Source organism: Rana temporaria, chromosome 12 (genome assembly GCF_905171775.1).
Source record: "Rana temporaria chromosome 12, aRanTem1.1, whole genome shotgun sequence".
NCBI classification, from domain to species: Eukaryota; Metazoa; Chordata; class Amphibia; order Anura; family Ranidae; genus Rana; species Rana temporaria.
The window spans coordinates 143375641-143388929 of record NC_053500.1 but is presented as its reverse complement, the minus strand read 5'-3'; the positions used below and the strand labels follow the sequence as shown (position 1 = coordinate 143388929).

The window sequence follows — 13289 nt, the reverse complement described above, 5'->3', positions numbered from 1 at the left end:
ATACGCTACCCTAGCCCGTCCAATACGCTACCCTAGCCCGTCCAATACGCCACCATAGCCCGTCCAATACGCCACCCTAGCCCGTCCAATACGCTACCCTAGCCCGTCCAATACGCTACCCTAGCCCGTCCAATACGCTACCCTAGCCTGTCCAATACACTACCCTAGCCTGTCCAATACGCTACCCTAGCCCGTCCAATACGCTACCCTAGCCCGTCCATACGCCACCCTAGCCCGTCCATACACTACAGGCCACGGCTGGCGTGAGGAAGTGATCCGGTGCCTCCACTATTTGTCTTCAGGCCAAGCCTAAATGCGCAGGTGCAGGCCTACCGACCACGGCTGAATAAATAGGTGGAGAGGCTTCACAAAATTCTCCACCCCGCCACCTCCACCGTATATATGGGCGTGTCAAAGGGGGTGGAGCCAGGGGGATGAGATATTGCTAGGGTGTCAAAAATCCTTGCACCAGCCCTGGTGCTGCGTAAATTGTCAACACTAAATAATTACCTGTAATAGATAAAAAATAATAAATATGTGTTTACATACCAAGGCCTGCAGGATCCCGTCCATGGCGTTCCTGCCTTCGATGGTCAGGTAGGAGGAGTGTGACAATGTAGAAAGACACCAGTCCAGGAAATCTGCCATTCTCTTCTGTTTGACATCAGGGCGGGTGATGAACCTGCAAAAGGATATAGAGAATCGATCAGCTCAAAAGCCAAAATCATTCCTTGGAATAACAGGGCAAGTCCAGTGTAGGGCTGAAAGAACCAAGAGATATCATCCATTATAACCGATCAAAAAAATAGTCAACAATGTTCATTATCGATTAGCTGGCCTGCATACCGAGTGCATTGTGTCTTTATACACAGTGCAGCACACATACAGCTCAGTACACCATCCATACAAGTCAGTAAGTGCCTGAGAACTTGTGAATGTGTGAGGTGCAATGTCTCATGGGACATGTAGTCCGGGGCAGAAGAAGAAAGTGATGCTGACACAGTGCATTTACTGCAGCGGGGCGACACCTACAGGCACAATTATGTATAGGCTTAGGATTGGATAGGTTGTATAGCGGAAAGTAAAAAAAATAAATAAAAAAAAGTGTTTTTTTTCAAAATTTTGGGTCCTTTTTCATTGATATAATAAAAAATGTAAATCCTATTAGTGATCAAACGCCACTAAAAGAAAGTTCTATTTGTGTGAAAAAAAAGACATGAATGAAATTTGCATAGAGTGTTACATGACCACGCAATTACCAGTTAAAATAGCGCTGGGCTAAATCGCAAATAAAATGGCATGGTCATGGGGGGGGGGGGGGGGGGGGGGGGGGGTAAAACCATTCAGAGTTGAAGTAATTAACAGAAAAAAAAAAAAAAAAAATGGAGAAATGTGCACTGAAATAAGCAGCAATTGTGTCATTGGTCTTCTAAAAATGTCTCCAAGACGGTAAGTACACATACATAGAGCCTGTGATAAGTTCTCTTATAGCCAGTGACAGGAATACTGTATTTACTGACAATAGGAGGTTGGTGCGGTGGAATGACTCAGGTGGAAGTGTAGCCCGGGGCTATGTGTGCTCATGCTTGACGCAGAGCGAGCTCTGACAGGTGCTCTACTGCCATCTGGTGGCCAAACTCTAGATCTGCAGGTGGTTCCAATACCTACATCAACAACGTGACAGCAAATAGAATTTGCTTTATAAAATCACTCCAAAAAGTGCGGAGGAGGGGAGAGGGGGGGGGGTGGGGGGGTTTAGGGGCTTCTTGCTATATGTAAATGTTTTTTTATTACCGCTTTAGCCCCGGAAGATTTTACCGCCCTTCCTGACCAGAGCACTTTTTACAATACGGCACTGCGTTGCTTTAACTAACAATTGCGCAGTCATGCGACGGTGTACCCAAAACAAAATGTGCGTCCTTTTTTTCCCACAAATAGAGCTTTCTTTTGGTGGCATTTGATCACCTCTGCGTTTTGTTTTGTTTTTTTAACAAAAGAACAGCGCCAATTTTTGAAGAAAGAAAAAATCAATCTTTTACTTTTTGCTATAATAAATATCCCACATTTTTTTTGTTTTGTTTTTCAAAAAAACATTTTTTTCCCTCGCTTTAGGCCGATACGTATTCTTCTACATATTTTTGGTAAAAAAAAAAAAAAAATCACAATACGTGTATATTGATTGGTTTGCGCAAAAGTTATAGCGCCTACAAAATAGGGGATAGTTTTATGGCATTTTTATGTTTTTGTTTTTTTTTGTACTAGTAATGGCAGCAATCTGCGATTTTTATCAGGACTGCGACATTATGGTGGACACATCGAACACTTTTGACACATTTTTGGGACCATTGTCATTTTCACAGCGATTAGTGCTATAAAAATGCTTAGGATTACTGTGAAAATGTCACTGGCAGGGAAGGGGTTAACACTAGGGGGGCGATCAAGGGGTTAATTGTGTTCCCTCAATTGTGTGCCAACTCTGGGGTCTCCAAACTTTTTCAAATAAAGGGCCAGTCTACTGTCCTTCAGACTTTAGGAGGGCCGGATTGTGGCCAGCAGGGGTAGAAAATGTGCCGAGCTCAGCATCAGTGAGAATAAATATGGCTTTGGGGTTGGTGGTCAGTAGGAGTAGTAGTGCCCCATTATTGGTATTAGTAGGAGGTATAGTATCCCATCCTTGGTATCAGTGGAAAACATAGTGCCCCATTGTTGGTGTCAGTGGGAGGAATAGTGCCCTGAGGGGCGGATAAAGGCTAGCAAAGGGCCACATCTGGCCCTCGGGCCGCAGTTTGGAGACCCCTGTTCTAACTGAAGGAACTCACTAGGAGAAAATGACAGATCGCCGTTAATACACTGTATGAACCGACGATCAGTCATTTCTCCCCTATGAGAATCAGAATCTGTGCGTTTATACACACAGCTCCCAGTTCTCGCTGTGTCACGAGCGATTGCGGGTGCCCGGCGGGCGCTATGACTCACAGCGGCTCCGGGGTCCAGCACTGGGCGCATGCCTCCAGCGGCGTGCCCCTGGTGGTCACAGGGTGAAGTGACGCAACACAACGTCGTTTAGCCCAGCCAAGCAGTGTTGCCGCAGTAAAACAGCAGCGGCTGGTCGGCAAGTGGTTAACTTCCAACCAGGATCCAACTTGGAGCGCTGTATTGACTCGCTCGCTAACACAACGGGTCGTTACGTCCCGGTGAGCGCGCTCCGTTTTCTCTGGAGCAATCCTGTCTTGGGAGCACAACTTCTGGAGCTCATTATCATCAATTGGTTGATGGTTGGAACTGGCACAGACTGGCGCTGACACTGTTGTAGATTATTGTGTTTATTCACTAACCAATGTCCTTTATACACTTCCATCCCAGGACTTTCCTGGCACTTCCATCCCGGGACTTTCCTCGCACTTTTTCTTTACATGCAACAATTAGTTTTTTGTTTTCTTTTTGCTATAAAAAAATTACTTCGGACACACAGAGAGCTGGCTCGGGAGAGAGCATGCATAAGTGCCCCCATAGCAAAGCAACAAGGGGGCACCATCCCCTTTAACACGGTTGCTTTAATAGCCGAACTCCAGCTTTTGAGCAGGGATCTTCAAACTACAGCCCTCCAGCTGTTGCGGAACTATACCTCCCATGGGGCATGGTAAAACTCCGATATTCACAGACATGACTAGGCATGATGGGAATTGTAGTTCCTGAACAACTGGAGGGACATAGTTTGAGGACCCATGCTTTACAGCTTGGCCCAAACAAACGATGTCCCTCACGAACATGCAAGGCTGCTGGATTTGCAGGAGAAACTGTATGGAGCTGCAGCTAGCCGAGACTTCTCATGCCCGGAGCACAGTAGAGTCTACCTGATTGGCGCTCAGACATTCAGGGAAAGCAATGTATGAATACAAAGCTTCCTCTGAGTCAAAGAGGTGGGCTGATGATGTCACAACCTCTGACTCAGCCATTCAGAGGAAGCTTTGTACTCATTGCTAGAATACATCCACTTTGGGCTCTTTCACATGGGCGGCCCATTCAGGTCCGCCTGTCAGTTTTTTAGGCGGACCTGAACGGGCGCTCCGTGCTCCTCTATGGAGCCGCGGATGTCAGCGGTGACATGCCTGCTGACATCCAACCCGCCAAAGTTTGACGGAGGAAAAACCTACTTTTCCTTCCGCCTGGTGGATTGGATCGGGTGAACATGGACAGACGGTCAGTGTAAATCCGATCCCCCCATTAGGGGAGAGCAGAGAAAAGACAGGGCGGTCCCTGCACAGTGTGCGGGGACCGCCCTGTCACCCGCCGGCTCAGCGGGGATCAACGGAGCGATCCTAGCTGAGCAAGCAGAGTTTCAAGGGGCGGATCATTACTGATCCGCCCCGTGTGAAAGGGGCCTTTTGCTGAATGGATGAGCACTGATCAGATTCTATTGTGTTCCGGTGGTCTGACAAAAGGACCAACCTGGCAGAATCTGCAACCAACGTAATTTCCTGTGACGTTTAATCAGCTGTATCGCCAAACCGCCCGCAACGCGTCATACACGCCTTCAGTAGCCAACGTTGTTGCACACAGAAATTTGCCTGGTAGAATGCTCGACCGACTACTGTGCATTCACACGGCGGAAAACAACAACTTACCAGCGGACATCTTCCTACTCCAAACCCCGTTTTGAATTAGCAAACCAATTTCAGCAATCAAGTGAGCAGATCTAAATTCACGTAGATAATAAACTCACTCGATTGCTGAAATTAGTTTGCCAAATCAAAACAGGGTTTGGTGTAGCAAGATGTCCGCTGCCCCACCTACTTACTGTAGGTCTGATGAGATTGAGTGTAAGGTGTAGCAAGGTGGCCTTAAGAACGTAAATGCCGTAAGTCTTAGTGGTTTTCCGGCATGCGCAGTAGTCAAGTCGCCCATTCTGCCAGGCAAAGTCCTGTGTGTAAAGATGCCAGCCAGTGAAGGAGTGTATGATGCGTTGCGCATTCGCAGTGCGAGCGATTTGGCGATACAGCTGATCCCACGTCACAGGAAGTGACACGGTTTTGCACATTCTGCCAGGTTGCTAATTTTGTCAGAGCACCGGGTATGAGACAGGAAGGAATAGGAAAAACTGCCGCTCCAGGTGAGCACACCTAAGGCAATCAATGTCCACTCAGGAACCAACGGGTGCCGGCAATGCACAGAGCATGCAAAAGAAGAGACGTATATGGACAGCCGCACTCCAATAAGTCTAAAAAAGACGCGCCCTTTATTGGGTAAAAAGAAATGCACTACAAAAAAAACAGCATACAGTGGGAAATAAACAGCTGACGCATTTCACATTGAACCTCAACTGTATGCTGTTTTTTTGTAGTGCATTTCTTTTTACCCAATAAAGGGCGCGTCTTTTTTAGACTTATTGGAGTGCGGCTGTCCATATACGTCTCTTCTTTTGTATGAGACAGGAAAATCTTGGCTTGACCTCGGAACACAGTGCGGTGTGCTGTATGTGGCCGCAGCTCCATTAGACTTTATGCCCCACATCCAGCAGCCTCACGTTAGGGAGGGACAAGCTGTAAAGTGCATCAAAAGCTGGAGTTCAGCTGTTAAAGTATAACTAAAAGGGAAAACTTTTTTTAGGTTTTGAGTGGAGATGGATTAGACCCCCCCTGTCAGTTTTTATTGTCACCTGTGTCCCCGTTATGGAGATTCATTGTCTCTTTTTTACCCGATTATCATTGAGTATGAAAGTAAAAAGAAAAATTCTAAATTTTGTGTTGTCCCCCCAAAAAGTAATAGGAGGGGAAATCTTCCAATGAGGACACTGGTTCTGGTGACCTTGGGGTCCTCAGGGAATTCCCTTAATTTGCAGGGATTTCCTCTCACTTCCTGTTTGGCTATGGGACAGGAAGTGAAGGGAAAACGCCATAATCTGACAGTGAAAAAAACGTTTTGCAATGTGACAAGAAAAGTGGACGAAGTGTTGGTTATAAGTTTCAAACTTACTTTGATACCAGCACAGCGGCTCCATCTCGGGCTTTGTCACTCACCAACAAGTACGACTGAAAAAAAGCCAACAAAATGACATTAAAATTATGGGCATCAGATTCTTGAGACCTTCGAGAAAAAAATAAAAAACAAATACAGAGAGCACATTATAGAACACGCACCTTAGCAACGTCCAGGACGGTGTCCATGGTAGATTGGCGTTTTTGTCCTTCTTCCGTAGAAAGATTCCCATCCAATCGAGAGAGATCAAATGGAATAAGACAAGCCATGGAGAGCCACAGCAAGAGCATGTAGCGAGATTCCCATGTCTGCAGAGAGATATAATGGGGGGGGTTAACATGAAATCAATACTCCTTGTACCCCCAATCATAGCCCTATGTACAAATCATATGCTTATAATGAATTTGTGGAGGTTCTCATCTATGCAGGTTAAAGCACTGGAGTTGTTCTGTAGAGCCGAGGACATTCTGTAGTTTGTCCCCGACACATGTGCTCTGAAGGAATGAAGATCCCCCCTGTCCCAAAGCACCCCCCCCCCCCATGTTGAGGGCATGTGGCCTGGTATGGTTCAGTGGGGGGGGGGGGGGGGGCGGTATGGATTTGGAGGGAAACACCACATCAAAAAAAAAAAAAAAAAGGGGGAGCCGAGCCGGCCCCCCTCCCCCCCCCCCCCCCCCCCCCAAATCCATACCAGATCCTTATCCGAGCATGCAGCCCAGCAAGTCAGGTAAGGGAGGAAACGAGCGAGCGCCCACCACCCCCCTCCTCCTGAACCATACCAGGCGGCATGCCCTTAACATGGATGGGGGTGCATGTTGTTCCTTCAGAGTGCATGTGCCGGTGACGTCACCGACTGCATCCACAGTAATCATCTCCTAAACGGTGCATGTTTAGGAGATATTTACAGTACCTGTGAGTGTGGGGGGGGGGGGGTGTGAGCTGTGGACAAGAGCAGCAAAAGTAACCTGTGCATGTACATGGGGGGTGGAGAGAGGGAAAGAAGAACAAGGTAACCTGTGCATTGGGGGGGGGGGGGTGAAGAGAAGGTGACCTGTGAATGGGGAGGTGTCTGGCCTCCATTAGTGATAACATACAAATGATTCAATAAACACACACTGTATCGTCTAATGTAAAGTGGAACTAAACCCCTCAACTGAACTGCTTCCCAAAACAGTTACATTCAAGGCACACTGCGAATGATAACGGGTCACAGTTGCTTGTGCTCTGAACTAAGCTATCAAATGTCTGGTTTCATAACTGATCACATGTGTAGTATTCAAGGCAGCTTCAGATACGAGGCGAAGGTGGCAGCTTCCGCGGCTGTATAGGACCGGAGGGTTTAGTTCCACTTAATAGTGTTCTATTCTGAATTGGCTCACCTCGGGATCGGCAGGATTCTGTGCACGGATCATCTCAAGTACGGGATGTACGTCCACCACCTCATGGGGGAAAAGGCGGATGAAGATTTTATAACCGCGTACCTGCCAGAGAGAACATGTGTGAGATGGAGAGCCCCCAATTCTCCCAATACACAGAATACAGACATATCCTGAAGACAGAGGAGTGAGGAGGAAATTACCTTAGAAATGATATAGAGAAATTTAAAGGCGAGGTGGAAGAGAAGAGGCGAGGAAGTTTTATCACGAATAATTTCCAGTAAGAGATCCAACATCCACTCTGCAAGAGAAGAAATAATCATCATTACTAAAATAAAAGGACACTATATCCCCCTCCTCCAATACATTGGGGGGGGGGCTGACCCCATGCCTTCTCAACAGTGACCCCCCAATGAGACAGGTGGTCTTCAGGTTTTGTGTTCAGCACAGAGGACAGCTCAGAGCAGCGCTTACTCAGCATGGATTAAAGCAGTGTTTCTCAATTCCAGTCCTCAGGCCCCCCCAACAGGTCAAGTTTTCAGGATTTCCATTATTTTGCACAGGTGATTTGATCAGTTTCACTGCCTTAGTAATCACCACAGCCTTTTCATCTGAGGGAAATCCTGAAAACCTGACCTGTTGGGGGGCCTGAGGACTGGAATTGAGAAACACTGGATTAAAGCAATATTAAAGTCTTGTTTTATTTTTTATTTATTTTTAACAACAACCACCTTCTCATTGTCCATTAAACAGCTGTCCATCATTTTTCTCAGTCAGCCTGCGCCCCTAATGGACACAGGGTCACTTAGACATAAGAGGTACATTTTCACTTTATTGTCCAAAAATCCAAACGTCTGCCTTGTAAATGGTCATGTGACTTGTGCGACACTTACCCAGATGTGAGTCCAGGAGGTGCGGCTGTTCCTGGTATTTGTCCATGATCACTACAACGACAGAAAGAGAAATAAGACCAAATGTTGGAACAGGAAGGGGCCGTCCCCAAACTCTTCACACAAAGTTAAGAGCAAGAAATTGTCCAAAATGTCACGGTATGCCGACACCTTAAGGGCCCTTTCACACATACGGACAATCGGTCCGTTTTTTACAAGTCCGTTTACGGACTTGTAATGTATCCCTATGGGATTGCAGACGTTAGCGGATGATGCATCCACTAACGTCCGCAAAGATCCGCTTTTTCAGACGGAAGAAAACCCTATTTTTCTTCCGTCTGGCGGAACGGATCGGATGAACACAGACACACGGTCCGTATTCATCCGATTCCCCATAGGGGAGAGCGGAGGAAAGACAGGGCGGTCTCTGCACAGTGTGCGGGGACCGCCCTGTCCGCCGACAGATCAGTGGGGATTTACGGATGATCCCCGCTGAGCAGACGGACACACACGGGGAGAGTCAATACGGATCCGCTCCGTGTGAAAGAGCCCTAAGAGTTCCCTTCACTGGAACTAAGGGGCCAAACCCCTGAAGAAGAATAACCCCCACACCATAATCCCCCCTCCCCCACACCAAATGATTTGGACCAGTGCACAAAGCAAGGTCCATAAATACCTACAGCCACTGGGGGGGGGGGGCCTGCGAGCCCTGCAAGCACGCCCGCGAGCCCCGCCACGCGCCCGCGATCGGCAGTCACAGAGACAGGGAGGTGTAAACACACAGATCCACGTCCTGTCAGGAAGAGGAGACCGATGCTGTGTCCCTTGTACATAGAGATAACCATCGTCACCTCCCCCCAGTCACCCCCCTCACCCCACAGTTAGAAACACTATGCAGGGCACACATTAAAGTGGAGTTCCACCTAAAAATGGAACTTCCGCTTAACCCACTCCTCGCCCCCTTACATGCCACATTTGGCATGTCATTTTTTTTTGGGGGGGGGGGGGGAGTGGGGGCTTCAGGAGAAGGGGACTTCCTGTCCCACTTCCTCCTTCAGCCGAGGGGGTATATGTACCCAGTAAGCCAGGGCTCGACAAATCCCGGGCGCCATCTGGTGGTGGCCGTTGGTATTACAAGTTAAGCATTACAAGTTAAACAGCAATTCTAATGTCATTTTTCACTATTTTCACTGCCATCTTCTTCCCTCTAATTAGAACCCCCAAACATTATATATATTTTTTATCCTAACACCCCAGAGAATAAAATGGCGATCGTTGCAATACTTTTTGTCACGCAGTATTTGCGCAGCGGGCTTACAAGTGCACTTTTTTGGGAAAAAAATACACTTTTTTTAATAAAAAAATAAGACAACAGTAAAGTTATCCCCATTTTTTGTAATATTATGAAAGATAATTTTACGCCGAGTAAATTGATACCCAACATGTCACGCTTCAAAATTGCGTCCGCTCGTGAAATGCCAACAAACTTTTACCCTTTAAAATCTTCATAGGCGACGTTTAAAAAAATCTACAGGTTGCATGTTTTGAGTTACAGAGAAGGTCTAGGGCTAGAATTATTGCTCTCGCTCTACCAATCGCGGCGATACCTTACATGTGTGGTTTTAACACCGTTTACATATGCGGGCGCTGCTCGCGCATGTGTTCGCTTCTGCGGGCAAGCTCGACGGGGCGCGTTTTCTGGCTCTTAACTTTTTTAGCTGGCTCCTAGATTCCAAGCAAATTTGTCAAACCCTGCAGTAAGCAAGTGGTTAATAAAAAGATGGCTGACAGAATTTCATGATGAGGATTCGTCTTCCCTACAATCTCTAATCTAGTGACAACGTTTCCCGCACAGCCCCCTCCCACAAGGTTCCCCACACAGCCCCCTCCCACAAGGTTCCCCACACAGCCCCCTCCCACAAGGTTCCCCACACAGCCCCCTCCCACAAGGTTCCCCACACAGCCCCCTCCCACAAGGTTCCCCACACAGCCCCCTCCCACAAGGTTCCCCGCACAGCCCCCCTCCCACGAGGTTCCCCGCACAGCCCCCCTCCCACGAGGTTCCCCGCACAGCCCCCCTCCCACAAGGTTCCCCGCACAGCCCCTCCCACGAGGTTCCCCGCACAGCCCCTCCCACGAGGTTCCCCACACAGCCCCCTCCCACAAGGTTCCCCACACAGCCCCTCCCACAAGGCTCCCCACACAGCCCCTCCCACAAGGTTCGGTTGAAGGCGGTCTCCTCACCTACGAATCTCTGTGTGCACACTTCTCTGGTCACCAGCTCCTCACAGGAAGATCTCAGGTTGACGATCAGATCTCGTGTCTCTTGGCTCTCGGTGAACGATTCCAGAATGTTCCCGCTAGAGACCACCTCCGGCCCGGCGTCCTCCTCCCGTTCTGAACCGTCTGCGGCCATGGTGACAACGCTGGACTACAAAAGCCTCTGGGGGACAAACTGACAAATAAATCATCTCTCAATATTCACGTTTCCACAAAGGAGGCCGCAGGGTGGAGCGGTTCTAAAGCCTACGTGTTTCTACACGATGACGTCATTTTACCAGACAGGAAGTGAGGGAAAATCTGCAACAGGGACATCTTACCTGCATACCTAAAATCATTGTACAGAGGAACCTCGGATTACGAGTATTTTCCCTCACTTCCAGGAGAACACTCCTAATCCAAACCACTCGCATATCAAAGCGAGTTTTACCCATTGACTTCAATTGGAGGCAATACCGAATGCGGCCAGAGGTGGTGGGGGGGGGGGGGCGCCAAAGAGCGGCAAAAACAGTCAAAGAGGCCTGAGGACACTACGGCTTGTTTCCTGCGCCCCCCCGTACCTCAGGCCAAATGAGGTACTGCAAGCAAATGTTCGGCTTTACTCGGCTCATGCACCCCGTGCCTCAGGCCAAATGAGAGGGAGGGGGGGGGGCACGGCACTGACAGGAGAGAGGGGGGGCACTGTACTGACAGGAGAGGGGCACGGCACTGACAGGAGAGGGAGGAGGGGGGCACGGCACTGACAGGAGAGAGGGAGGAAGGGGGCACGGCACTGACAGGAGAGAGGGAGGGAGGGGGAGCACGGCACTGACAGGAGAGAGGGAGGGAGGGGGGGCACGGCACTGACAGGAGAGAGGGAGGGAGGGGGAGCACGGCACTGACAGGAGAGAGGGAGGGAGGGGGGGCACGGCACTGACAGGAGAGAGGGAGGAGGGGGGGCACGGCACTGACAGGAGAGAGGGAGGAGGGGGGGCACGGCACTGACAGGAGAGAGGGAGGGGGGCACGGCACTGACAGGAGAGGGGGAGGGGGGCACCGCACTGACAGGAGAGGGGGAGGGGGGCACTGTACTGACAGGAGAGAGGGAGGGGGGCACGGCACTGACAGGAGAGAGGGAGGGGGGCACGGCACTGACAGGAGAGAGAGAGGGAGGGGGGCACGGCACTGACAGGAGAGAGGGAGGGAGGGGGGCACGGCACTGACAGGAGAGAGGGAGGGAGGGGGGCACGGCACTGACAGGAGAGAGGGAGGGAGGGGGGCACGGCACTGACAGGAGAGAGGGGGGAGGGGGGCACGGCACTGACAGGAGAGAGGGGGGGAGGGGGGCACGGCACTGACAGGAGAGGGGGAGGGGGGCACCGCACTGACAGGAGAGGGGGAGGGGGGCACCGCACTGACAGGAGAGGGGGGCACCGCACTGACAGGAGAGGGGGAGGGGGGGCACTGTACTCACAGGAGAGGGGGCACGGCACTGACAGGAGAAAGGGGGGAGGGGGCACGGCACTGACAGGAGAGAGGGAGGGGGGCACGGCACTGACAGGAGAGGGGGAGGGGGGCACCGCACTGACAGGAGAGAGGGAGGGGGGCACGGCACTGACAGGAGAGGGGGAGGGGGGCACCGCACTGACAGGAGAGGGGGAGGGGGGCACTGTACTGAGGAGAGAGGGAGGGGGGCACTGCACTGACAGGAGAGGGGGGGGCACTGTACTGAGGAGAGAGGGGGAGGGGGGCACGGCACTGACAGGAGAGAGGGAGGGGGGCACGGCACTGACAGGAGAGGGGGAGGGGGGCACCGCACTGACAGGAGAGGGGGAGGGGGGCACTGTACTGAGGAGAGAGGGAGGGGGGCACTGCACTGACAGGAGAGGGGGGGGCACTGTACTGAGGAGAGAGGGGGAGGGGGGCACGGCACTGACAGGAGAGGGGGAGGGGGGCACTGCACTGACAGGAGAGGGGGGGCACTGTACTGAGGAGAGAGGGGGAGGGGGGCACGGCACTGACAGGAGATATTATCCCGGGGGGGGGGGGGGGGAAGAAGCGGAGCGGTGAATATGAATGAACTCACCCGCCACACACCGGACGCGCCCCGCTCTCTCCACGTGACCGCTCGCTGTCCGCCCGTCACCAAGACAACGACGAAGACTACGGATCCCGGGAGGGGGCGGGGCCGGTTATGTCATCACTGCGCGCCCCCCTCCGCCTGTCACATGAACTCACCGCGCCCTCTGCCGGCCAGAGAGAGTCACTGCGCCCATTGCGGACATTATACAGAATACAAACATACATAAACATACAGTACAGACCTACTGCGCCTCGGCTGCTCACACATCCCGCGCCCCCTACCGGCCCCACATGTATTACACACACACACACACACACACAGGCTGTATAGACTTACTGCGACTTGTCTGGTCACCACAATAGATGCTGCGCCATCCCCTGACATCAATGGCCACAGCGCCTTCTACTGGCCATGTATAGATACTGCACCCTCCCTCCAGAAATCACAGCGCCCTCTGCTGGATGAAGCTCTAAAATAGTATTTCTCTTCCGTTCATAGACGGACACAGCCTTCTTTGACATTAGGGTTATGCTTCTTCCTACCAGGAGAGTTTAGGCAGAATTTAACAGCACCAATAGGTAGATTCATGTAGGTTGGTCTAAAATTAGGACGGCCTAGCCTACTCTTTTTAGGCTACACTGCCGTAAATTATTTAGGTTAGTAGTGATTCTCAAACCACTTACCTTCAAATTTTCGGCGGCGTAG

General features: G+C 50.8%; 1 protein-coding gene across 2 annotated transcripts in view; it reads right to left on the bottom strand.

Moving 5' to 3' along the window:
- The window catches only part of TBCD (tubulin folding cofactor D), a 205591-nt gene extending 192580 nt beyond the window's left edge, over window positions 1-13011 (bottom strand). The window contains exons 1-8 of one of the 2 annotated variants that reach the window (XM_040331075.1): window positions 12921-13011; window positions 10487-10697; window positions 8246-8296; window positions 7556-7653; window positions 7356-7457; window positions 6138-6284; window positions 5974-6029; window positions 550-682 (exon numbers count right to left, since the gene is read on the bottom strand). In XM_040331075.1, the coding sequence (XP_040187009.1) occupies window positions 550-682; window positions 5974-6029; window positions 6138-6284; window positions 7356-7457; window positions 7556-7653; window positions 8246-8296; window positions 10487-10658 (759 nt within the window). In that variant the 5' untranslated portion in view covers window positions 10659-10697; window positions 12921-13011. Of the gene's footprint in view, window positions 1-549; window positions 683-5973; window positions 6030-6137; window positions 6285-7355; window positions 7458-7555; window positions 7654-8245; window positions 8297-10486; window positions 10698-12587; window positions 12694-12920 lie in introns of those variants that run through there. The other variant, XM_040331073.1, reaches the window with a different exon arrangement.
- Between the last annotated feature and the right edge of the window lie 278 nt (window positions 13012-13289).